General features: G+C 44.8%; 1 protein-coding gene across 1 annotated transcript in view; it reads left to right on the forward strand.

Moving 5' to 3' along the window:
• The window catches only part of LOC126191371 (whirlin-like), a 580,516-nt gene that overhangs the window by 519,351 nt on the left and 36,386 nt on the right, over positions 1-24,779 (forward strand). Inside the window, exon 4 of the mRNA XM_049932218.1 lies at positions 12,743-12,874. Within this exon, the coding sequence (XP_049788175.1) occupies positions 12,743-12,874 (132 nt within the window). The remainder of the gene's footprint in view (positions 1-12,742; positions 12,875-24,779) is intronic.

A 24,779-nucleotide genomic window follows, 5' to 3' on the forward strand; every position in this document is an offset into this window, starting at 1 on the left:
TTTTGCTATTCTTCACAAAGCGGGTATGTTTTGGTGTGCAGAAGGCGTTTTTCTTCGGCACTCAGGAATGTCTTGAAAGCCAGAGAACGTATGGTTCGTGAGATATTGTAGAAAGGAATTTTGTTTACAAAGAACTTTTTGGTTCCGACAGATATTACCTCTGTCTGCTAAGAAAGCTTTTAGTGTTAACGGGAGGATGCTCTGGAAATAGCGGTCTTATTGGAGGCTGCTTTTGAAAGTTTTGACAGTGGGGAGGTTAGAGAGCTGTATCTTACGAAGGACGTCATATGTGAAAGTGATCAAAAGGATCCATTATTTACGAAAGGAGCCGCATATCGCGTAACCACAAACACACGCACGCGCACGCACCCACCCACCCACAGACACACACACACACACACACACACACACACACACACACACACACACACGTGTTGCGAAAGTATGCTATTGTTCTAGATCGACGACAGCTTCTGTTTGGTCTCATCCATCTATACATGTGAGGCTGAGTGCATATTTATGTTTTGATCCTGCAGAATAGACCAAGTCAGTCTTGTAAAACCGTAATAGGACTCAACATGCCGTCTCACCCGGCACTTGAGACCACGCTTGCCAGCTGTCGCTATGGTCTTTGCACACGATCTGAAAGTGCATTTAGGAAGGATTTTTGAGTTAACTCCGTCGTCAAGGTAATGTGAACTAGGTTACACAGCATTGCAGTGTCTCTGTCAATTTTTTTCGGATGCGTCATACTGTGGATATCTCTGAAAAGATACTAAATCCAACGAACGACAGACCATAAAAGCTTCCTGCGGGTATAGGTATGAAGATATCAGCAATGAGAGGTGTCAAAGAATAGATTTGACCAGTCTGACACACTAAGTGAAGGGATGCAGTGAAACTGTTCTGGTAAATAACACTCGTTTAACGTGTAATACTAAGTCTGACGAATGGGAATACGCACAGGAGACCGTATTCCAGTGCTGAAAATTTCCGGCAGTTATAAATGGTTCAAATGGCTCTGAGCACTATGGGACTCAACTTATGAGGTCATCAGTCCCCTAGAACTTAGAACTACTTAAACCTAACTAACCTAAGGACATCACACACATCCATGCCGAGGCAAGATTCGAACCTGCGACCGTAGCAGTCTCGCGGTTCCGGACTGCAGCGCCTAGAACCGCACCCGGCAGTTATAAGTATGAGGGTGGAATAAAGCTATCAGCAATGAAAAGCATCAAAGAGCAGCTTTTTACAAGCCAAACGTTTTTCCTACATGAGCCAGATTTTACATAGCTGATGACCACTTTTAGACAGTGCCGGCATATCCAGAACATTTGAAAGCGCACCACCGTCGACTGTTCAGTTCTTCATTTGCGGCGAATATTCAGGTATTTCACTATTGTTCCAGGCGGCTAGTCTTTCCGAGAAATACCTTTAATGACTTGCAAGAATCTGTCATATCACTGACATCGGTATTCGTTAAAAAATACAAGTGGAACTACCAATTTCCTCTGTTTCCGAGCTTTCACGCAAGAAGATAAGTTTCTAGTTACTCAACGGATTGCAGCATGTCCCACGCTAAAAGTTCGGCTCTCTAAAGACATAATATCCACTTTTTATATTCAGAATTATACTCTGCAAGCGATCGGTATCATACTGGCATGCGCTCGATATCGAGAATAGTCGCATAAATGGTACGTTATTACGGAAAACTATGTGAAAATACATGAAATTCTGGAAACTTTCATATGTTACTATTCGATTTCAGCATAAAATTGCCGCAAATATCAAGGTTTTTTGGCGTGTAAAACCGGTTTCGAGGTCGGTAAATTATTTCGTGACTGACGAAAGCATTTCTCTTCGACAAAGCTCAGATGGTAAATATTCTTGTAATTCCAGATTCTGGAGAACGGTGCAACTCGTTGTAGAAACCACGGCAATAGGCAGGACCATCTGGTAACAGTAATGTTAGCAGACGTCATTGTGCCAGAGGAGCCAGCCCAGCCTTTGTACACCAGTTTGGGGAGGGACCACTATCCACGGAGTGCGCCCCAATCACGCATCAGACCAGCACGTGCAGGGGTCAGTTGCCTCGTCACCGTTGGCCACGGCGGATGGTTGGTTGGTTCGTTGATTTGGGGGGAAAGGGGGGACCAAACAGCGAGGTCATAGATCCCCGCTGTGGATGACTGACCGACCTCACGGGGGATACCTAACACCGCGACTATATACGACACATGTGCCTCTGTTTATGGGAGCTGTGTGTTTTCGCAGTATATGTAGTAGGGCCTCGTGGTCGATAGGTATATGTAGGATGATCTTGTATGGTGCTGAATATGAACTGTGTTTACCACAGCGACATGGCATGGTGGTACAATCGTTTGTGGTGATATAGCCTTGTTGGAGATCGGTTTCACCCCGAAAAATTGAAGCTTTCTTCGACAGTAGCGGAGCATCGTAACTAAGTATCTTTGGCAATAGTTTCCGTATTTCATGCAGGCTTTGACTGTCAGTGCAACATGACTGCACAAAAATAGTTTATCGCTGAAATTCTCGTAATTTGTCCGTCTGTAGAAAGTGGCAGACAGTGTTCACACACCAGCAGTAGCATTTTGGTGGGTACATTCAGTAAGAACCACGCAGGATGCTCCATTCACAGGAAGTTCCTAGACGTCAGAGAGTCACAAGGCAGCTTTTGCATGGAGCATAGAAGTCACTACAGACTGGTTCGAACAAGACAGTGGTAGAACAGGGCATCTACGGAAAGTTCCATGACGTCAGAGAGTCACGTGATGTTCTTTTTGTTCGAGTGTCCAGAGACAAGTCCAGCCAAACCGGCCTGAACAGGTGGGATGCTGCCCACCCGCCGCTGTGACTTTAGAGTCTCTCGAGACCAGTACTTGTAGGACATCACAAATTCACTGAAAATTCCAGCCATTTGTCTCGTCTGTGGGACAGTCCCTCGAATTCTAGGGGAATATTTTAGACATCTGATCTGCTGTGTGTCTGCGCTTTTTTCACGATATGTTGTGGGTTTTGAAATACATATGAACTTTTGAATATGTAATTGCTCTGATTTTCCCGTGTGTGCTTATACAATATTCTTCTTTTTCTTCTTCTTCTTACGCTCCACCATTTTCTTCGCCTTCCAACCAACATGCAGGAAGCTTTGGACACGGTTCTCAGCTGCATAATTACAGTTGATATAGTCATTAACCACCTCTTTGTCCGACATCAACAACTTCTCTTCCGCTGAACACATTGCAAAGACCTATTGCCATCGTATCCAAGAGCTTAGCACAGACTGAAGCTTATCGTTTTATTTCCGGCAATTCACAAGTGAAGGAGAGAGATTTATTTTGGCTTGTAGGTGAAAGGAGCGTCCTATATTTTGATTTCGCCTGCTACTAGTTTCAAGTGGTACCACGGACTTTTTCCAGCAGGATAACACCAGTTGTGCGACATCGTCAGTTATGAGCCCTACTGCGATTTTAGGCACTCGTTATGTAGCACTCTGCACATAGATGTGTAATTACGAGCTATCTTTACTTCAGTTTCCCACCAAAAATAAATAAAGTACATTAACCTAACCTTCCTCTCCGGCAGCTGGGCGGAGACTGACTGATTCCTACCATTTCCTGGGGAGGAGTGGTGGTGGGGGGATGCATGATATCATAGGAGTGGAGGAAGTGCACGAGGGTCGGAGTGGGGAGGCCAGAAGCGCCCTCGGACAGTTGTAGTGCGAACTCGTAGCTCAGTTGGTCCCTGCATGTCAAGGCAAACACACACACGGCTCTGAGTTAGGGTACTGGAGGTAGACCAATTGAGCTACAAATAAATAAAATTCCGTGCCTTCCCCTCCAGCACAGAATAACCCTTTTGCACCAAAAATAAGTAAAGTACACTAATCTAACCTTCCTCTCCGGCAGCTGGGCAGAGATTAACTGTTTCCTACCATTTCTGGGGCTGACATCATAGGAGGGATGGGCAGTAAGTGACCCCATAGGAATGGGGGGAGGGGTGGAGAAGTTAGGTTAGTGGAGGTACCCCAATTGCCCTATTTCCTGCCATTTCCATGGGGGGGGGGGGGCATCGGTGTGACGTCATAGAGCGATGGGGGATACTGGCCGCCATGTTGAATAAATTATTCTTCCACAGATCGGCTTTGTTCCTTTGCTCATGTAGTTCTGCAAGAGTTGTCGGTTGACAAGTCACACGAGTCAATCCTCATCCCATCGTATCAGACACATGCTCGATTGAGGACAAGTCCAGAGATCATGCTGGTTAGGGAAGTTGCTGCACGTCTTTCTGGGCAAGCATTATCCCACTGAAACAACAGTTCACCTTCCTGTTACAAGAATGGGAAAGAAAGGGTCTAACGACAGTCTACGCGTACCGAGCACTGGTAGTGTCCCCTCCACTTATCACAACCGAAACCACAAGGCATGGAGTGGGCCCAGTGTTTCACTCTACCAGGCAGCGCTCACCACGTCTACTTCCTTGACGCAAACAACCATCTCTTGCATGCGGCCAGAATCTGTTTTCATCACTGAAGACTAGAACGCGCCTTCCAACTTACCCTCGAGGCATGCACAATGATGTGGCTCGAGTAGAAGACGGGGTGGAGGTGTGCGTGCCCATATTCCCATTGCTAATAACCGGTTCGCAACAGTTCGTGTTGACACGTCTGGGCTCACAACTGTAGTGTTGCCAACTTAATGGATTTTCCACTAAAACTGGTGGTTTCTGCCCTCATTTTAGTGGCGAAATATTTCTTCCAGTGGCTGGTGGATTTTATACTGGTTTAGTAGAATCCAATTTCAGTTATTGAAAACGTGATCTCTCAACCACTAAGCTATTTGTATGTTTCGAATTATGTTATTTCTACTTTATTTGATATCAGGAATATTTGACTTTTACTGTGAAGTCAACACTGCTGTATCACAATGTGACATCAAACGAACCACCACTTTCCACAGACTACGTGCGCGAATTCCCTGTAGAGCGAACAGTATTTAGTAGCAACTAGTTGCTTGCGGAGGCGCAGGGAGTGCACAACTGGTTTCAAACAATGGGTGCTCACTTATTTCATTGTCGCTTCGAATAACCAGTGAGCGCTTGTTCGCTCGCGCAGGGTGCGTCACGTTAGATGCGCAGAAAAAGTAACTCGACTGCAGTCGTTCGTGGTGTGCACTATACCGTTGCAATTTCACGACTTCATACGTGTATAACTATGCTGAAACCACAATATATGCAAAAGTTTCGGGATTTTTGGCTTCGACACCCACATTTAAAAGATTGGCCTAAAGTTATTGAAAGTACTACTGGTCAGGTAGCGAAGTGCAAATTTTGTGGTACAGTTTTAAAGAGTCACTATGGAGATTTGAAGTTTCACGGGGTGTCAAAGAAGCATCTACAAAATAAAAAGGTAAGCAACCTTTTTTAAAAGTGATTAGTCATTCAATTGGCCGGTTTTACATCTTTGACAACTCTCTAATAAATTGTTCCAGGTTGTAACTGTGCAGCCTAAAATTGCTTTTAAGTCAGAGACCATTGGGAATTTGAAAAAAAAAGGAAGAAGCAAGACTTGCATTATTCACAGCCATGCTACTAGTATACGTGTAGTCGACCTTTTGGGAGAGGTAGTCAATCACAACATCAAAGAGATATCGAAAACTTCAGCTGCACCGAACTAAGTGCAACTCAGCCATCAAAAACGTGTTAGCACCGCATTTCACTGACGTTCTAAACCAAGATTTAGCTTATGTAAATTGTAGCTTATTACAGTAAATTATACCAAAAAATAGTATGTACATACCTCGACTTCGCTGAACTGCACGAGGGTAATGCTGAAGCTATTGTCTCTGCTGTAAACAAGACACTTCAACGACTTGAAAATTGCATGGGCATTGGTACAGGTAGTGCCTCTGTTGTTTGGAGTAAATAACGGAGTATTTACAAAACTGAAAGAAGAAGTACCACATCTCATTTTAGTATGTTGCTTGTGCCATTCCTTGCAAATGATTGTTTCAGCTGCTGCATAAGAATTTTTACCGAGAAATTTCGTGTTTTTAGTTAAAGACCCATATGATTGTTTTAGTCACTCCTCTTCCAGACAATCTCTTTATAAGGAGCTATATAAAACCATCAACGATGGACAGAAACCGTTGAAAATAGTTCAAGTGTGCCAGACAAGGTAATTATCAATAGAATCCGCTGTATCAAGAATATACACGTAATGGTCAGAGCTAAAAAACACATTTTTCCGTAGCTAAAGTGCGCGAAAGATGTCACACGTCAGAGTTTTTGCAGGATATGTATGCGAACGAGATAAGTTACGCATATATTTCATTTTTATATCCAAGCCGGCCTGAGTGGCCGTGCGGTTCTAGGCACTACAGTATGGAGCTGAGCGACCGCTACGGTCTCAGGTTCGAATCCTGCCTCGGGCATGGATGTGTGTGATGTCCTTACGTTAGTTAGGTTTAATTAGTTCTAAGTTCTAGGCGACTGATGACCTCACAAGTTAAGTCGCATAGTGCTCAGAGCCATTTTATATCCAATATTAATTGAAATAAACAGAGTCAATAAAATGTTCGAGTCGAAACATACATATCTCATCAAATTCTTTGATGAGCTGACAAACCTGATAGATACGCTTCTCAGCAAAGTTACGTTACCTGCAAATAAAGTTAATACTTTTACTCAAAATATTCGTAATTTCTTCGATCAAAGATGTTATCCGGGATTCTGCTTTGAAAAGCAGTTGCTTAAAATGAGAGAAAAAGGATTACCACGGGAAGACGAAGAAATGTTGCGTAATCGGTGCACAACATTTATATTAAGTCTGATTGAAGAAATAAAAAACAGGTTACCAGAAAATTTGGCGTTGATGAAAATATTCCCAGATTAATTACTGAACAAGCACTTAAACACAACAAAGAATATCTAACTGATATAATGACTCAGTTCAATAAGTATAGAATTTACAGCAAGAGTGGATGATCAGTGGCGACAAATCCATTTGTTGAATTGGAACGAGATCAAAGATATAAAAAGTTTTGGAATGAAGTATTGCATTTCAGAGATGCTCAATGGAATCCAGATTTGAGGAATTAGCGACTTTTCCTGTTACTCTCCTAATACTGTCTCATTCCAATGCTGATGTTGAGAGACTATTTAATAATGATTGTAATAAAAAACAAGCAGAGGAATAAAACGAAATTAAATCTTTTAACTGCTATATCAAGAATACGCTGTGGTTTGAGGTTGGAAGGAAAATACTGCAATGAATATGAAATTCCAACAAACGTTGTAAAATAAATCAGTACCAAAGAATCGCTTCAATCTGAAACCGACGACGATGATGATGATGCAGACAAAAATGATTCCTCTGAAGAAGACAAATTCATTTATATAATTAGTTGGTGTTATAGAACTTTTTGTATTTTTCTGACCTTGACTTTCTGATTTATTCATTGTATTTTCATTTAATGATTGTGAATATTTTATTGTTGTTGTTGTTGTTGTTGTTGTGGTCTTCAGTCCAGAGGCTGATTTGATGTAGCTCTCCATGCAAGCTTCTTCATCTCCAAGTAACTACTGCAACCTACATCCTTGTGAATCTGCTTAGTGTATTCATCTCTTGAGCTCCCTCTACGATTTTTAACCTCCACACTGCCCTCCAATACTAAACTGGTGATCCCTTGATGCTTCAGAACATGTCTTACGAACCGGTCCCTTCTTCTAGTCAAGTTGTGCCACAAATTCCTCTCCTCCGCAATTCTATTCAGGTGATGGTGATGATGCTGACGTTTGGTTTGTAGGGCGCGCAGCTGCGTGGTTATCAGCGCCCATACAAATTCCCAACCTTTGCTCAGTCCAAGCACGCCACTGTCATGAATGATGATGCAATGATGAGGACAACACAAACACCCAGTCATCTCGAGGCAAATTCTATTCAGTACGTCCTCATTAGTTACGTGATCTACCCATTTTATCTTCAGTATTCTTTTGTAGCACCACATTTCGAAAGCTTCTATTCTCTTCTTGTCTAAACTATTTATCGTCCATGTTTCACTATCGTACGTGGCTACACTCCACACAAATACTTTCAGAGAAGACTTCCTGACACCTAAATCTATACTCGATGTTACCAAATTTCTCTTCTTCAGAAACGCTTTCCTTGTCATTGCCACTCTACATTTTATATCCCCTCTATTTCCACCACCATCAGTTATTTTGCTCCCCAAATAACAAAGTTCATCTACGTCTTTAAGTGTCTCATTTCCTAATCCCATTCCCTCAGCATCACCTGATTTAAAACAATTACATCACAGTATCCTCGTTTTGTTTTTGTTAGTGTTCATCTTTTATCCTCCTTTCAAGACACTGTCCTTTCCGTTAAACTGCTCTTCCAGGTCCTTTGCTGTCTCTGACAGAATTACAATGTCATCGACAAACCTCAAACTTTTTATTTCTTCTCCATGGATTTTAATTCCTACTCCAAATTATTATTTCCTTTACTGCTTGCTCAACATATAGATTGAATAACATCGGGGATAGGCTATAACTCTGTCTCACTCCCTTACCAACCACTGCTTCCCTTTCATGTCCTTCGACTCTTCTAACTGCCATCTGGTTTCTGTACAAATTGTAAACAGCCTTTCGCTCCCTGCATTTTACCCCTGCCACCTTCAGAATTTGAAAGAGTAGTCCAGTTTACATTGTCAAAAGTTTTCTCTCTAAGTCTACAAATACTAGAAATGTAGCTTTGCCTTTCCTTAATCTATCTTATAAAATAAGTCATAGGGTCAGTATTGCCTCAGGATTTCCAGTATTTCTACGGAATCCAAACTGATCATCACCGAGGTCGGCTTCTACCAGTTTTTCCATCTGTCTGTAAAGAATTCGCATTAGTATTTTGCAGCTGTGACTTATTAAACTGATAGTTCGGCAGTTTTCACATCTGTCAACACCTGCTTTCTTTGCGATTGGAATTATTATACTCTTCTTGAAGTCTAAGGCTATTTCGCCTGTCTCATACATCCTGCTCACCAGATGATAGAGTTTTGTCAGGTCTGGCTCTCCCAAGGCTGTCAGTAGTTCTAATGGAATATTGTCTACTCCCGGGGCCTTGTTTCGACTTAGGTCTTTCAGTGCTCTGTCAAATTCTTCACCCAGTATCATATATCCCATTTCATCTTCATCTACATCCTTTTCCATTTCCATAATATTGTCCTCAAGTACATCGCCCTTGTATAGACCCTCTCTATACTCTTTCCACCCTTCTGCTTTTCCTTTTTTTCTTAGAACTGGGTTTCCATCTGAGCTCTTGATATTCATATAAGTGGTCCTCTTTTCTCCAAACGTCTCTTTAATTTTCCTGTAGGCAGCATCTATCTACTCCTAGTGATATGCGCCTCTACATCCTTACATTTGTCCTCTAGCCATCCCTGCTTAGCCATTTTGCTCTTCCTGTCGATCTCATTTTTGAGACGTTTGTATTCCTCTTTGGCTGCTTCGTTTACTGCGTTTTTATATTTTCTCCTATCATCAATTAAATTCAATATCTCTTCTATTGCCCAAGGTTTTCTACCGTCCCTGATCTTATTACCTATTTGATCCTCTGCTCCCTTCACTATTTCATCCCTCGAAGCCAACCATTCTTCTTCTACTGTATTTCTTTCCCCCGTTCCTGTCAATCGTTCCCTGATGCTCTCTGTGATACTCTCTACAACCTCTGCTTGTTTCAATTTATCCAGGTCCCATCTCCTTAAATTCCCATCTTTTTGCAGTTTCTTCAGTTTTAATCTACAGTTCATAACCAATAGATTGTGGTCAGAGTCCACATCTGCCCGTGGAAATAGCTCACAATTTAAAACCTGGTTCCCAAATCTCTGTCTTACCATTGCATAATCCATCTGAAACATTCCAGGGACTCCAGGCCTCTTCCACGTATACAACCTTCTTTCATGATTCTTAAACCAAGTATTAGCTATGACTAAGGTTTGCTCTGTGCAAAATTCTACCTGGCGGCTTCATCTTTCATTCCTTACCCCCCCCCCCCCCCCCCCATTCCATATTCAGCCACAACTTATCCCTCTCTTCCTTTTCCTACTACCGTATTCCAGTCCCCCATAACAACTAAATTTTCGTCTCCCTTCACTATTTGAATAATTTCTTTTATCTCATCAAACATTTCTTCAATCCCTTCATCATTTGCGGTGCTAGTAGGCATATAACCTTGTACTACTGTGGTAGGTGTGGGCGTCGTGTCTGTCTTGGCTACAATAATGCGTCCGTCATGCTACTCGTAGTAGCTTACCCGCGCTCCTATTCTTTTATTCATTATTAAACCTACTCTTGCATTACCCTTACTTGATTTTGTATTTGTCTCCTGTTCACTTGACCAGAAGTCTTATTCCTCCTGTCACTGAACTTCACTAATTCCCACTATATCTAACTTTAACCTGTTCATTTCCCTTTTTAAATTTTCTAGCCTAACTGCCCGATTTGATTACTTAATAATAAAAGAAACAAATTACTAATAAACTTATTGTTATCTTTCACAATAATTTTAAAATACACTCCTGGAAATTGAAATAAGAACACCGTGAATTCATTGTCCCAGGAAGGGGAAACTTTATTGACACATTCCTGGGGTCAGATACATCACATGATCACACTGACAGAACCACAGGCACATAGACACAGGCAACAGAGCATGCACAATGTCGGCACTAGTACAGTGTATATCCACCTTTCGCAGCAATGCAGGCTGCTATTCTCCCATGGAGACGATCGTAGAGATGCTGGATGTAGTCCTGTGGAACGGCTTGCCATGCCATTTCCACCTGGCGCCTCAGTTGGACCAGCGTTCGTGCTGGACGTGCAGACCGCGTGAGACGACGCTTCATCCAGTCCCAAACATGCTCAATGGGGGACAGATCCGGAGATCTTGCTGGCCAGGGTAGTTGACTTACACCTTCTAGAGCACGTTGGGTGGCACGGGATACATGCGGACGTGTATTGTCCTGTTGGAACAGCAAGTTCCCTTGCCGGTCTAGGGATGGTAGAACGATGGGTTCGATGACGGTTCGGATGTACCGTGCACTATTCAGTGTCCCCTCGACGATCACCAGTGGTGTACGGCCAGTGTAGGAAATCGCTCCCCACACCATGATGCCGAGTGTTGGCCCTGTGTGCCTCGGTCGTATGCAGTCCTGATTGTGGCGCTCACCTGCACGGCGCCAAACACGCATACGACCATCATTGGCACCAAGGCAGAAGCGACTCTCATCGCTGAAGACGACACGTCTCCATTCGTCCTCCATTCACGCCTGTCGCGACACCACTGGAGGCGGGCTGCACGATGTTGGGGCGTGAGCGGAAGACGGCCTAACGGTGTGCGGGACCGTAGCCCAGCTTCATGGAGACGGTTGCGAATGGTCCTCGCCGATACCCCAGGAGCAACAGTGTCCCTAATTTGCTGGGAAGTGGCGGTGCGGTCCCCTACGGCACTGCGTAGGATCCTACGGTCTTGGCGTGCATCCGTGCGTCGCTGCGGTCCGGTCCCAGGTCGACGGGCACGTGCACCTTCCGCCGACCACTGGCGACAACATCGATGTACTGTGGAGACCTCACGCCCCACGTGTTGAGCAATTCGGCGGTACGTCCACCCGGCCTCCCGCATGCCCACTATACGCCCTCGCTCAAAGTCCGTCAACTGCACATAACGGTTCACGTCCACGCTGTCGCGGCATGCTACCAGTGTTAAAGACTGCGCTGGAGCTCCGTATGCCACGGCAAACTGGCTGACACTGACGGCGGCGGTGCACAAATGCTGCACAGCTAGCGCCATTCGACGGCCAACACCGCGGTTCCTGGTGTGTCCGCTGTGCCGTGCGTGTGATCATTGCTTGTACAGCCCTCTCGCAGTGTCCGGAGCAAGTATGGTGGGTCTGACACACCGGTGTCAATGTGTTCTTTTTTCCATTTCCAGGAGTGTATTAGTGGAAATTTTAGCGATTATGAGAGTAGGGGCATTTTTGTTAGTGGTTTGCTGGTGGTTTTTGCACTTGAAACTGGTGGGGAGCTCACTATGATTGTTGGCAACACTCTTCACAAGCCCTGTTACCTGTGCTCTGGTAGGTATACGATCTGCCACTGTTGCCTTCACAATACGACGATCCTGGCGGGCATCTGTGCTGTGGGGGCGTCCAGAACTTCATCTACTGGTGTGTGAATGTTCACGTGGCCACTGATACCAGCACCATTGCACAAATGATGCAGCACGTCCAGCTTGTGAGGCACTGTTCCGAAAGAACGATCCCGCCACTAGGAATAACACAGTTTGACCCCTTTCAAACTCGCTCAGTTGGCTGTAGGAAGCACGAGTGCGTCTCCGTACCATGGTTGCTAGGCGAGCCAGGGTGTGAATCGGACATTCAAAGTAGCTACGATCCCCCTTGAAAATGTCCTCCGCAGGTGAGGACGAAACGTTGGATTTTAAGGTGAAATCCATTCGACCACTGCACATAATGACCCTGAACATTTTATTAATTGAGATATAGAAGCTGACGGAGTATAGAAGCCGATGTAAATAGCGTGTAGAGGTGGATTATCCACCTTTGAGTATCAAAAAATCCTCGAACTCTTCAACCGTGGTGCCTACATGTGCCTCGGTCGAGGTGTGAAGCAGAACTAACTACAGGGGCCGTGTGTGGTGTGTGTGCAGGGCGCGCTGGTGGTGCCCGACCAGCAGGGGAACCTGCGCATCACCGTCAAGAAGACCAAGCCCACGCTCGGCATCGCCATCGAGGGAGGCGCCAACACCAAGCACCCGCTGCCGCGCATCATCAACATACACGTACGTCCTGCACTCGCTTATTCTTACTTATTTGCCGTCGCCTGAATCTTATCACAGTCTATTTTGTAAGGACTATTAAAAACAAAAAGGGACGAATTAGCCTACCTATGATGTAGTTTATCTCTTAGTCCTTTAACGTTTGCTGTCCTGTCGTCCTTACTTGTGTGTAATATGCTGTTAACAACTATCACTTTCATTCGTCTGACTGCAACTCAGTGAAATGTTTTTTTTTTTTTTTCGTGCCATAATACTTTCACTTTTATTACGGGGGCTGCCCAGAAAGTAATGCACAACACTTCTTTTCTCACCCGAAACCAGCGCTCCAAGCGCGAAACGTTACATGTGTATTATTTGAAGTCGCCTAAGTGAGAGCCACAAGTTTCCGTCACTTCCGGCAGATAGCGTAGCTTCAGGACAGTTTCAAAATGGCGTCTGTAGATGATGCACTTTACAAGCAACGTGCCATCTTTGAATACTGCAGAGAAAGAAACTGTGGGAAGGAAGTACAGTTAATCGCTGGGCACGGAGAGTGAGGTCATCAGAAGGCGTTTCGGCGGATCTCCACGATTTGCAGGGGTCGGGGAGACCATCCACGGCTGTCACACCTGACAGCCCTGACCTACCCCCTCGGGCTTGCACTTGTTTGGGCCATTGAAGGATGCCATTCATGGAAAACATTTTGAGGACGATGAGGAGGTGATTCACACAGTAAAGCACTGGCTCCGCCACCAGGACAAGGATTGGCACCGACAGGGCATACACGCCCTTGTTTTGCACTGGAGGAATGCCATAGAACGGGATGGACATTACGTAGAAAAATAGGGTGTGTGTATGAAACACAATTCTTTCGTGTTGGTAATTCTCATTGTTGTTGTTGTTGTGGTCTTCAGTCCTGAGACTGGTTTAATGCAGCTCTCCATGCTACTCTATCCTGTGCGAGCTTCTTCATCTCCCAGTACCTGCTGCAACCTACATCCTTCTGAATCTGTTTAGTGTATTCATCTCTTGGTCTCCCTCTATAATTTTACCCTCCACGCTGCCCTCCAATACTAAATTGGTGATCCCTCGATGTCTTAGAACATGTCCTACCAACCGATCCCTTCTTCTAGTCAAGTTGTGCCACAAGCTCCTCTTCTCCCCAATTCTATTCAATACCTCCTCATTAGTTATGTGATCAACCCATCTAATCTTCAGTATTCTTCTATAGCACCACATTTCGAAAGCTTCTATTCTGTTCTTGTCCAAATTAGTTATCGTCCACGTTTCACTTCCATACATGGCTACACTCCATACAAGTACTTTCAGAAACAACTTCCTGACACTTAAATCAATACTCGATGTTAACAAATTTCTCTTCTTAAGAAACGCTTTCCTTGCCATTGCCAGTCTACATTTCATATCCTCTCTACTTCGACCATCATCAGTTATTTTGCTCCCCAAATAGCAAAACTCCCTTACTACTTTAAGTGTCTCATTTCCTAATCTAATTCCCTCAGCATCACCCGACTTAATTCGGCTACATTCCAATATCCTCGTTTTGCTTTTGTTGATGTTCATCTTATACCCTCCTTTCAAGACACTGTCCATTCCGTTCAACTGCTCTTCCAAGTCCTTTGCTGTCTCCGACAGAATTACAATGTCATCGGCGAACCTCAAAGTTTTTATTTCTTCTCCATGGATTTTAATACCTAATCCGAACTTTTCTTTTGTTTCCTTTATTGCTTGCTCAATATACAGATTGAATAACATCGGGGATAGGCTACAACCCTGTCTCAACCACTGCTTCCCTATCATGTCCCTCGACTCTTATAACTGCCATCTGCTTTCTGTAAAATTGTAAACAGCCTTTCGCTCCCTGCATTTTACCCCTGCCACCTTCAGAATTTGAAAGAGTATTCCAGTTTACATTGTCAAAAGTTTTCTCTAAGTCTACAAATGCTAGAAACGTAGGTTTGCCTTTCCTTAATCTTTCTTCTAAGATAAGTCGTAGGGTCAGTATTGCCTCACGTGTTCCAACATTTCTACGGAATCCAAACTGATCTTCCCCGAGGTCGGCTTCTATCAGTTTTTCCATTCGTCTGTAAAGAATTCGCGTTAGTATTTTGCAGCTGTGACTTATTAAACTGATAGTTCGGTAATTTTCACATCTGTCAACACCTGCTTTCTTTGGGATTGGGATTATTATATTCTTCTTGAAGTCTGAGGGTATTTCGCCTGTCTCATACATCTTGCTCACCAGGTGGTAGAGTTTTGTCAGGACTGGCTCTCCCAAGGTTGCCAGTAGTTCTAATGGAATGTTGTCTACTCCGGGGGCCTTGTTTCGACTCAGGTCTTTCAGTGCTCTGTCAAACTCTTCACGCAATATCATATTTCCCATTTCATCTTCATCTACATCCTTTTCCATTTCCATAATATTGTCCTCAAGTACATCGCCCTTGTATAAGCACTCTATATACTCCTTCCACCTTTCTGCTTTCCCTTCTTTGCTTAGAACTGGGGTTCCATCTGAGCTCTTGATATTCATGCAAGTGGTTCTCCTTTCCCAAAAGGTCTCTTTAATTTTCCTGTAGGCAGTATCTATCTTACCCCTAGTGAGATAAGCCTCTACATCCTTACATTTGTCCTCTAGCCATCCCTGCTTAGCCATTTTGCACTTCCTGTCAATATCATTTTTGAGACGTTTGTATTCCTTTTTGCCTCCTTCATTTACTGCATTTTTTATATTTTCTCCTTTCATCAGTTAAATTCAATATTTCTTCTGTTACCCAAGGGTTTCTACTAGCCCTCGTCTTTTTACCTATTTGATCCTCTGCTGCCTTCACTATTTCATCCCTCAAAGCTACCCATTCTTCTTCTACTGTATTTCTTTCCCCCATTCCTGTCAATTGTTCCCGTATGCTCTCCCTGAAACTCCGTACAATCTCTGGTTCTTTCAGTTAATCCAGGTCCCATCTCCTTAAATTCCCACCTTTTTGCAGTTTCTTCTGCTTTAATCTACAGTTCATAACCAATAGATTGTGGTCAGAGTCCACATCTGCCCCTGGAAATGTCTTACAATTTAAAACCTGGTTCCTAAATCTCTGTCTTACCATTATATAATCTATCTGATACATTTTAGTATCTCCAGAGTTCTTCCATGTACACAGCCTTCTTTTATGATTCTTAAACCAAGTATTAGCTATGATTAAGTTATGCTCTGCGCAAAATTCTACCAGGCGGCTTCCTCTTTCGTTTCTTAGCCCCAATCCATATTCACCTACCATGTTTCCTTCTCTCCCTTTTCCTACACTCGAATTCCAGTCACCCATGACTATTAAATTTTCGTCTCCCTTCACTACCTGAATAATTTCTTTTATCTCATCATACATTTCATCAATTTCGTCGTCATCTGCAGAGCTAGTTGGCATATAAACTTGTACTACTGTAGTAGATGTAGGCTTCGTATCTATCTTGGCCACAATAATGCGTTCACTATGCTGTTTGTAGTAGCTTACCCGTACACCTATCTTTTTATTCATTATTAAACCTACTACTGCATTACCCCTATTTGATTTTGTATTTATAACCCTGTACTCACTTGACCAGAAGTCCTGTTCCTCCTGCCACCGAACTTCACTGATTCCCACTATATCTAACTTTAACCTATCCATTTCCCTTTTTAAATTTTCTAACCTACCTGCCCGATTAAGGGATCTGACATTCCACGCTCCGATCCGTAGAACGCCAGTTTTCTTTCTCCTCTTGAGTAGTCCCCGCCCGGAGATCCGAATGGGGGACTATTCTACCTCCGGAATATTTTACCCAAGAGGACGCCACGATCATTTAATCATACAGTAAAGCTGAAACTTTCTGGCAGATTAAAACTGTGTGCCCGATCGAGACTCGAACTCGGGACCTTTGCCTTTCGCGGGCAAGTGCTCTACCACTGAGCTACCGAAGCACGACTCACGCCCGGTACTCACAGCTTTACTTCTGCCAGTATCCGTCTCCTACCTTCCAAACTTTACAGAAGCTCTCCTGCGAACCTTGCAGAACTAGCACTCCTGAAAGAAAGGATACTGCGGAGACATGGCTTAGCCACAGGCTGGGGGATGTTTCTACAATGAGATTTTCACTCTGCAGCGGAGTGTGCGCTGATATGATTAGCGCACACTCCGCTGCAAAGTGAAAATCTCATTCTGGATGCAGTAAAGCTGCATGCCCTCAGGAAAAATTACGGCTGTAGTTCCCCTTGCTTTCAGCCGTTCGCAGTACCAGAAAAGTAGGGCCATTTTGGTTAATGTTACAAAGCCAGATCAGTCAATCATCCAGACTGTTGCCCCTGCAACTACTGAAAATGCTGCTGCCCCTCTTCAGGAACCACACGTTTCTCTGGCCTCTCAACAGATACCCCTCCGTTGTGGTTGCACCTACGGTACGGCTATCTGTATCGTTGAGGCACGAAAGCCTCCCCACCAACGGCAAGGTCCATAGTTCATGGGGGGGGGGGGTAATTATGTTCAATAAAGAATTGTTGAAGCAAAAAATGCAGTGCATTACTTTCTGGGCAACCCTCATATCTGAAATACATCTTCACTGGCCTAAAATATGTACATATTTGTGTTTGCATCTAATAAAGGAAGTGGTGAAAATTAAAGAATACTTAAACAAGCGCTAATTCACACACACAAATGAAATAAATCTCTCTCTCTCTCTCTCTGCATGTATGTGTGCATCTCTCTCTCTCTCTCTCTCTCTCTCACACACACACACACACACACACACACACACACACACAGATACTACAAATACACATTCAACAATTGGCAGCAACTTCCAAAATATCAGTGCTGTGTTGTGCTGTGCAAACGAAATTTCGAACGTGAGAAAGCAGAAGAACAGCTACAAAACAAGTGTAGAACAACATCTGCGAAATTTGTAAGAAGATATTTAAATTAATAAGACGCTTTGAAAAAATCAGAGAATCCGAGCGTTTACAGGCTAGTGTTTATTTGATTGTTTATACTTTAGTGGCTAGATTACCTTCATTACCAGGGCCGTTTATAGCCTCATGTGTAGTGTCCAGTGTGTAGAACGAAATAATGGGAATACAGATACAGTATCTATATATTTCAGGACACTGAAGATACCTTTCAAATAATAGAGGCGAAACGCGTATGGCACGAAAAATTCGTTTCATTCTGTTGTGGCGACGAACCAAAAGTGATAATTATAACATATCATGTGTTACTAGTTTGTGGATGATTCTTGACCCTCAAGTTACTGATACTTGCGGTAGTAGCGACGGTGTATAGCAGTTACACAGGCCATTGACGGAAAAATCTTTTTCTTTTTTTTTGTTGAAAATCGCTTACTCTTGTGGTTTTTACTGAGCTAAATTTTAATGTGATAAGAAAAAAGTTGTATCACCCACCACTTTCTACAATTAACGCTGAATATTTGCAATTATTCCTGTAGTATTTCACTTAAGAATGACAAGGTGAATTTGAAATTTTTATGGCAGCGTTTGCGCTGCTTAGTATATATTGCAACCACTATGACAAGTCATATTTTTGCGAAAGTACCTCGTGGCGCCAAAAGAAATTCTGTTACGGTCTCTACACGCTAACAAATTGGTGATAATGAAACAGTTTCGGAAAGTCTTGCCAGAGGACGGAGAATGTTTCAAGTATCTCTGCGAAAAGTTTACTCGTCCGTCCAAAGAGAAATTGACTGAAGGCATATTCTTTAGATATGACATTCGAAAAATGATGTTCGGTTACAACTGACTCTGACTGAGTGGGAGCGACGCTTGTCTACGATTAAATGGGCAGGCAAATTGTGGAACATCGAGCTATATTAGATGCTTTAAGAAGAGGAGAGAAAGGAAATATAAGCCAACGGAGAGACAAATTCTGTCTATTAAAGACGTGTTTTAGTTCAAAAATGGTTCAAATGGCTCTGAGCACTATGCGACGTAACTTCTGAGGTCATCAGTCGCCTAGAACTTAGAACTAATTAAACCTAAGCAACCTAAGGACATCACACACATCCATGCCCGAGGCAGGATTCGAACCTGCAACCGTAGCGGTCGCTCGTCTCCAGACTGTAGCGCCTAGAACCGCACGGCCACTCCGGCCGGTCGTGTTTTAGTGTTTATGCTTCGAAAAAACCCTCATTCGCTCTTAATAAATCAATTAGTTTACATTTCAATTACATGCGTTTGTCTAATTTTCTAGTTTATAACGAAGTCATATTGTGACAAAACTGCCACATATGGATTCAATGGCAAAATAACTATCATATTAACTACTAACCAACAAAAAATATCCAGATAATTTTTTTCATTGGTTTGTGTTATCGAAATTTCAGTCTCTGTCAGTAGTTTTCCAAAATATCTTACAGTCTGTATGACCTGAGAAAATTCCAGTTTGCGTACAGTCTTCTTTAATTTCAGTGTTCGGTCCTATAATCAGGAATCATTGCAACGCAAATAAGGGAACTGTTCATCATCGCTACAGCAGACATCCTTCCACGGGCTGTTCTCAGCGTTTGATACAAGTGTGTTAATAATTCAGCCAATTAACAGCCCCGAGGCCAACAGGCCTCCGGTAATGAGCTCGTTAACGCACGCAGTGCTGCGAGAATACACCGTGATTCCAGAAGTCATGCTGGGCTGCGAACACTGCATCCGGCGCGTAGTAGGGCTCCGTGTTGTTACGTTTCAAATTTAGAGTTCGTGAGAAGCGGCCATTTTCCTACTCGGTTCCGCAATGCCCTGTCGTAAACTTTCCTGCCGTTCACGTCATTCGTAAAAGGCCGCTAATATTGGATTGTGACCTCGCCCCGCAGCGTTAGAAAAAGAGGGAAGTACACAACGCATTAGTTTTTGTTTCTCACGGGACATGTTGTTTCATACATTCCTGCCTGATTCGTAAGTCACACTCACGTCTGCAAAAAATATGCCGATGTTCTTTTTTTCCCTTTATTGAGTTTCGATTCCCCCCGAAGGGGACGGGCTGGCATCAGCTTAGGACGCCGCTCTTCAGCCTACAGAATTTGTTTAAAAAAAATGAAAATAATAAATCATAAAAGCAGGCGATAAAATCGCTGACTTAAATGGTAAAATAGCGGAAAATTGCGGAAATTAAAACATAAAACAAACGGTTGGTGATGCTAATAAAATACACAGGAAGCAGACAGGTAAAATAACAGACAGAGAATTAAAAAACATGGCGACAGTCTGGTTTCTGTTCACAAGAGATATAAAAAGTCACACCCAGCGACAGCATGATTTCTTTTCGCAACACTTTGGAAAGACACACAACACTGAACACTCACTTGAACACTGCACTAAAAAGTTGGCACAAATGTGACACACCACAGCAGAGGGCAGTCGGGGGGAACCTGGACAGATGATGGGAAAGAAAAGGGGGGAAGGAGAGAAAAAACGAAGTGGGGGGGAGGGGGGAAGGAGCCGATGGAGAATAAGGACCCATAAGAGGGGGGGGGAGGGCTGGGCAGGTGCGAGAGTGAGTGGGGAAAGGCAGAGAGGAGGGGAATGCAAAAGGACTCGGGGGGAGGGGGAGGGAGGCAGAGAGAGGGTAGGCAGCAACAAAACAGGATGGAATGGGGGAAAGAGGGAGCCCAGGGGAAGGACAGAGGAAAGGAGGAGGAGATGAGGATCAGACTTGACAGATGGGATAAATGGAGGGAGAGAGGGTATCATCTGGCAGGTGGAGTTGATGGAAGCCACCTTGGGAAAGGAGATGAAAGGTGTAGAGATGGAAGGTAGGGGGGACACAACAGTGAAGGTGCGGCAGAGGAGGGGTGGTGGAGAGGAGAGGAGCAACCAGGGGATGAGGGGGATCAAGGCGGCGGTAGATGTAGAGTACGCGGATATGTTTGAGGAATAGGAGCAGATGAGGGAAAGGAATCAGGTCGTAGTGGATCCGCATGGGGATCGGGAGGCATGTACGGAAGGCGAAGCGGAGTGCATGGCGCTCAAGGATCTGGAGGGACTTATAGAATTTGGGGGGGGGGGGGGGGCGTGGCACAGCCGAGGTTCTCAACCCATATGATTATTAAAAAAAAACTATACAGGTAGGCACAAGAAACAGAGCAATGTCGTTAAGTTTTTAGTACACAATGCAGAAATGGTAAATCGGTATATCCTAGCTCAGTAAATTAAGCTCCCCAATTTTGTCACTAACATAAAATTCCAAAAATACATCTGTCACTGAGCTAAAAAACTGGCAGCGCCATCTATTGGTTCTTTAGTGTACTACGACGTGATGGTTAAATGTTCGAAATATTAAGCTGAGCAGACGATTTTACATTAAACTTTATATTACAGTATCTTTCCTTCCGTGTTCCACTTTTGTTGAAATAATGCCCTTATATTGCCGCAAGGTAGGCTCAAGTTACATGTGACAACCCCATAAAAATTCGTGTAGTAGTTCTGGAGATCAGACAGCACGGTTTTAGATAAAACTTTAAGTTACGATATCCTTTACCCGCGATCCAGTTTCTATGAAATGAAGTTATACGCTGCCCCAAACTGTGTTCAAATTACCTTTGCTGCGTGTGGTAGCCGTGCGGTCTCAGCCGCCTTGCCACGGTTCGCGTGGCTAACCCCGCCAGAGGTTCGAGTCCACCCTCAGGCATGGGTGTGTGTGTTGTCCTTAGCGTACGTTAGATAAAGTAGTGTGTAAACCTAGGGACCGATGGCCTTAGCAATTTGGTCCCATAGGAACTTGCCACAAATTTCCAAGTTACCTGTGACCACCCCATGAAAACTAACTAGTAGGTTTGGAGATTAGCATGTCCAAACAGGCAGATACGACGGTTTTGCAGGTAATTATTAGTACAGATGAGAAGGAGGACAGAGTAACAATGCCGACAGAGAAGGCAAACCAGACATCCTGAAAGCCCTGGACCAGGACCATCGAATAGTTACAGCATTGTATCACTTTCGAAAAGCAGTTGGCTCAGCATCACAGCAACGCTTACCAATGAAACTATGGTCATACGGAGTATGAAACTAAATTAGTGATTTCTTGGTGGAGAGAATGCTATGCTCTTGGACGAAGAGTATTGACAAATGTAGATGTAACTTCAGGAAAGTGTTATTGGACCATTGCTGTTTATGTTGTACCTTAATGCCGTGGTACACAATACTGACAATAACTTCAGACTTTTCATAGGTGATGCAGATATATCTAATGCAGTATTGTCTGAAAAAAAAGACACACCGATTTGAGTCAAATCTTGGTAAGGTTTCTAAGTGGTGCAGTGATTGGCAATCAGCTTTAAGTGTTCAGAAATGTAAAATTGCACAGTACGCGAACAAAAACAACCTATGGCTGTAGTATGAACTGGAATTATTCAAACACCGACTGCAGACTGCGGGGATATTAAATGGTACGATCACATGGGCTCAGTGTCCGCGCCGGCCGGAGTGGCCGTGCGTTTCTAGGCGCTACAGTCTGGAACCGCGTGACCGCTACGGTCGCAGGTTCGAATCCTGCCTCGGGCATGGATGTGTGTGATGTCCTTAGGTTAGTTAGGTTTAAGTAGTTCTAGGTTCTAGGGGACTGATGACCACAGCAGTTGAGTCCCATAGTGCTCAGAGCCATTTGAACCATCAGTGTCCGCCTGCTTAGCTGGGTGGCTACGTGCTTGCCTCCCATTCAGCGTGCCCGGGTTCGATTCCCGGCCGGGTTGGGGATTTTCTCCGCTCGTGGACTGGGCGTTGTGTTGTCCTCATCATCATTTCATCCTCGTCAGCGGCACGCAAGTCGTCCAGTGTGGCGTCGACTGAAATAAGCCTTGCACTCGACGGCCGAACTTCGCCGGATGGGGCCTCCCGGCCAACACTGCCACACGCTCATTTCATTTCATAGGCCCAGTCGTAGATTAAGGCTGGTGGCAGACTTCATTCAGTACTTGGATACCGGTAAAATCCAGCCACTCAACAAAAGAGAATGGCTACAAACTATCTGTGCAACTCATCTAAGAATATTACTCAGATGTGTAGAACCAACACCAAATAGGATTAAACAGGGAATCTTGATGGTATGCAGAGAAGAATGGCACGTATTGTCACAGGTTTGTCTCACCCATGGGAGAGGGTATCAGAGATACTGAGAAATCTGATTTGGTAGATGCTTCAATATAGTCAACAACTATCCCACGAGAGTCTACTTAAAAAGGTACACAAAACGGCAGTGACTGAGAAATGCAGCGATATACTACAAAGGCCCAAGTACCGCTCTCGTAAGAGCCTCAAACACACAATTATAATAATCACGGCAAGTGCAGAGGTATTTAAACAATTATTCTTCCTAGGATCATCACGCGAATGGAACAGGAAGAACTCCAGTAAGTGGTGCGATGGGGTGCACTCTCTGTCCCAGAGTCGATTTAACGCCCAACTGGCACAAGCCGCACCTGGGGCGCCAAGCTGAGAGACCTGCCAGAAGCGCCGCAACTGCAAGATTCCCATACAGGACGGTCACAATTAATAGCGGCCTCTTGGGCGCCGAAGTGTCAGTACTGCCAGAGGAACCACAACTCTAAGATTTCCATACAAGACATATCAAAAACAGGAGTGGCCACTTGTGAAGCCAAGCAGAGGAACCTCAACAGGACCTATGACAATTAGTAGTGGCCCCTTGAGGCACCAAGCTGACAGAGTTGCCAGAGGCACCGAAACTGTAAGATTTCCATAAAAGACTTCTCACAATTAGTAGCAGCCGCGTGGGGTCCCAAGCTGACAAGGATGCCAACTGTGCCACAACTGTCAGATTCGATACATGACGCATCCCACTGAGTAGCTGCTGCATGGGGCACCAAGAAGGACAGCGCCAGAGAAGTTGCAACTGCAAGATTTCGATACAGGATATACACTCCTGGAAATGGAAAAAAGAACACATTGACACTGGTGTGTCAGACCCACCATACTTGCTCCGGACACTGCGAGAGGGCTGTACAAGCAATGATCACACGCACGGCACAGCGGACACACCAGGAACCGCGGTGTTGGCCGTCGAATGGCGCTAGCTGCGCAGCATTTGTGCACCGCCGCCGTCAGTGTCAGCCAGTTTGCCGTGGCATACGGAGCTCCATCGCAGTCTTTAACACTGGTAGCATGCCGCGACAGCGTGGACGTGAACCGTATGTGCAGTTGACGGACTTTGAGCGAGGGCGTATAGTGGGCATGCGGGAGGCCGGGTGGACGTACCGCCGAATTGCTCAACACGTGGGGCGTGAGGTCTCCACAGTACATCGATGTTGTCGCCAGTGCTCGGCGGAAGGTGCACGTGCCCGTCGACCTGGGACCGGACCGCAGCGACGCACGGGTGCACGCCAAGACCGTAGGATCCTACGCAGTGCCGTAGGGGACCGCACCGCCACTTCCCAGCAAATTAGGGACACTGTTGCTCCTGGGGTATCGGCGAGGACCATTCGCAACCGTCTCCATGAAGCTGGGCTACGGTCCCGCACACCGTTAGGCCGTCTTCCGCTCACGCCCCAACATCGTGCAGCCCGCCTCCAGTGGTGTCGCGACAGGCGTGAATGGAGGGACGAATGGAGACGTGTCGTCTTCAGCGATGAGAGTCGCTTCTGCCTTGGTGCCAATGATGGTCGTATGCGTGTTTGGCGCCGTGCAGGTGAGCGCCACAATCAGGACTGCATACGGCCGAGGCACACAGGGCCAACACCCGGCATCGTGGTGTGGGGAGCGATCTCCTACACTGGCCGTACACCACTGGTGATCGTCGAGGGGACACTGAATAGTGCACGGTACATCCAAACCGTCATCGAACCCATCGTTCTACCATTCCTAGACCGGCAAGGGAACTTGCTGTTCCAACAGGACAATGCACGACCGCATGTATCCCGTGCCACCCAACGTGCTCTA

The sequence above is a fragment of the Schistocerca cancellata genome, chromosome 6 (genome assembly GCF_023864275.1).
Source record: "Schistocerca cancellata isolate TAMUIC-IGC-003103 chromosome 6, iqSchCanc2.1, whole genome shotgun sequence".
NCBI lineage: Eukaryota > Metazoa > Arthropoda > Insecta > Orthoptera > Acrididae > Schistocerca > Schistocerca cancellata.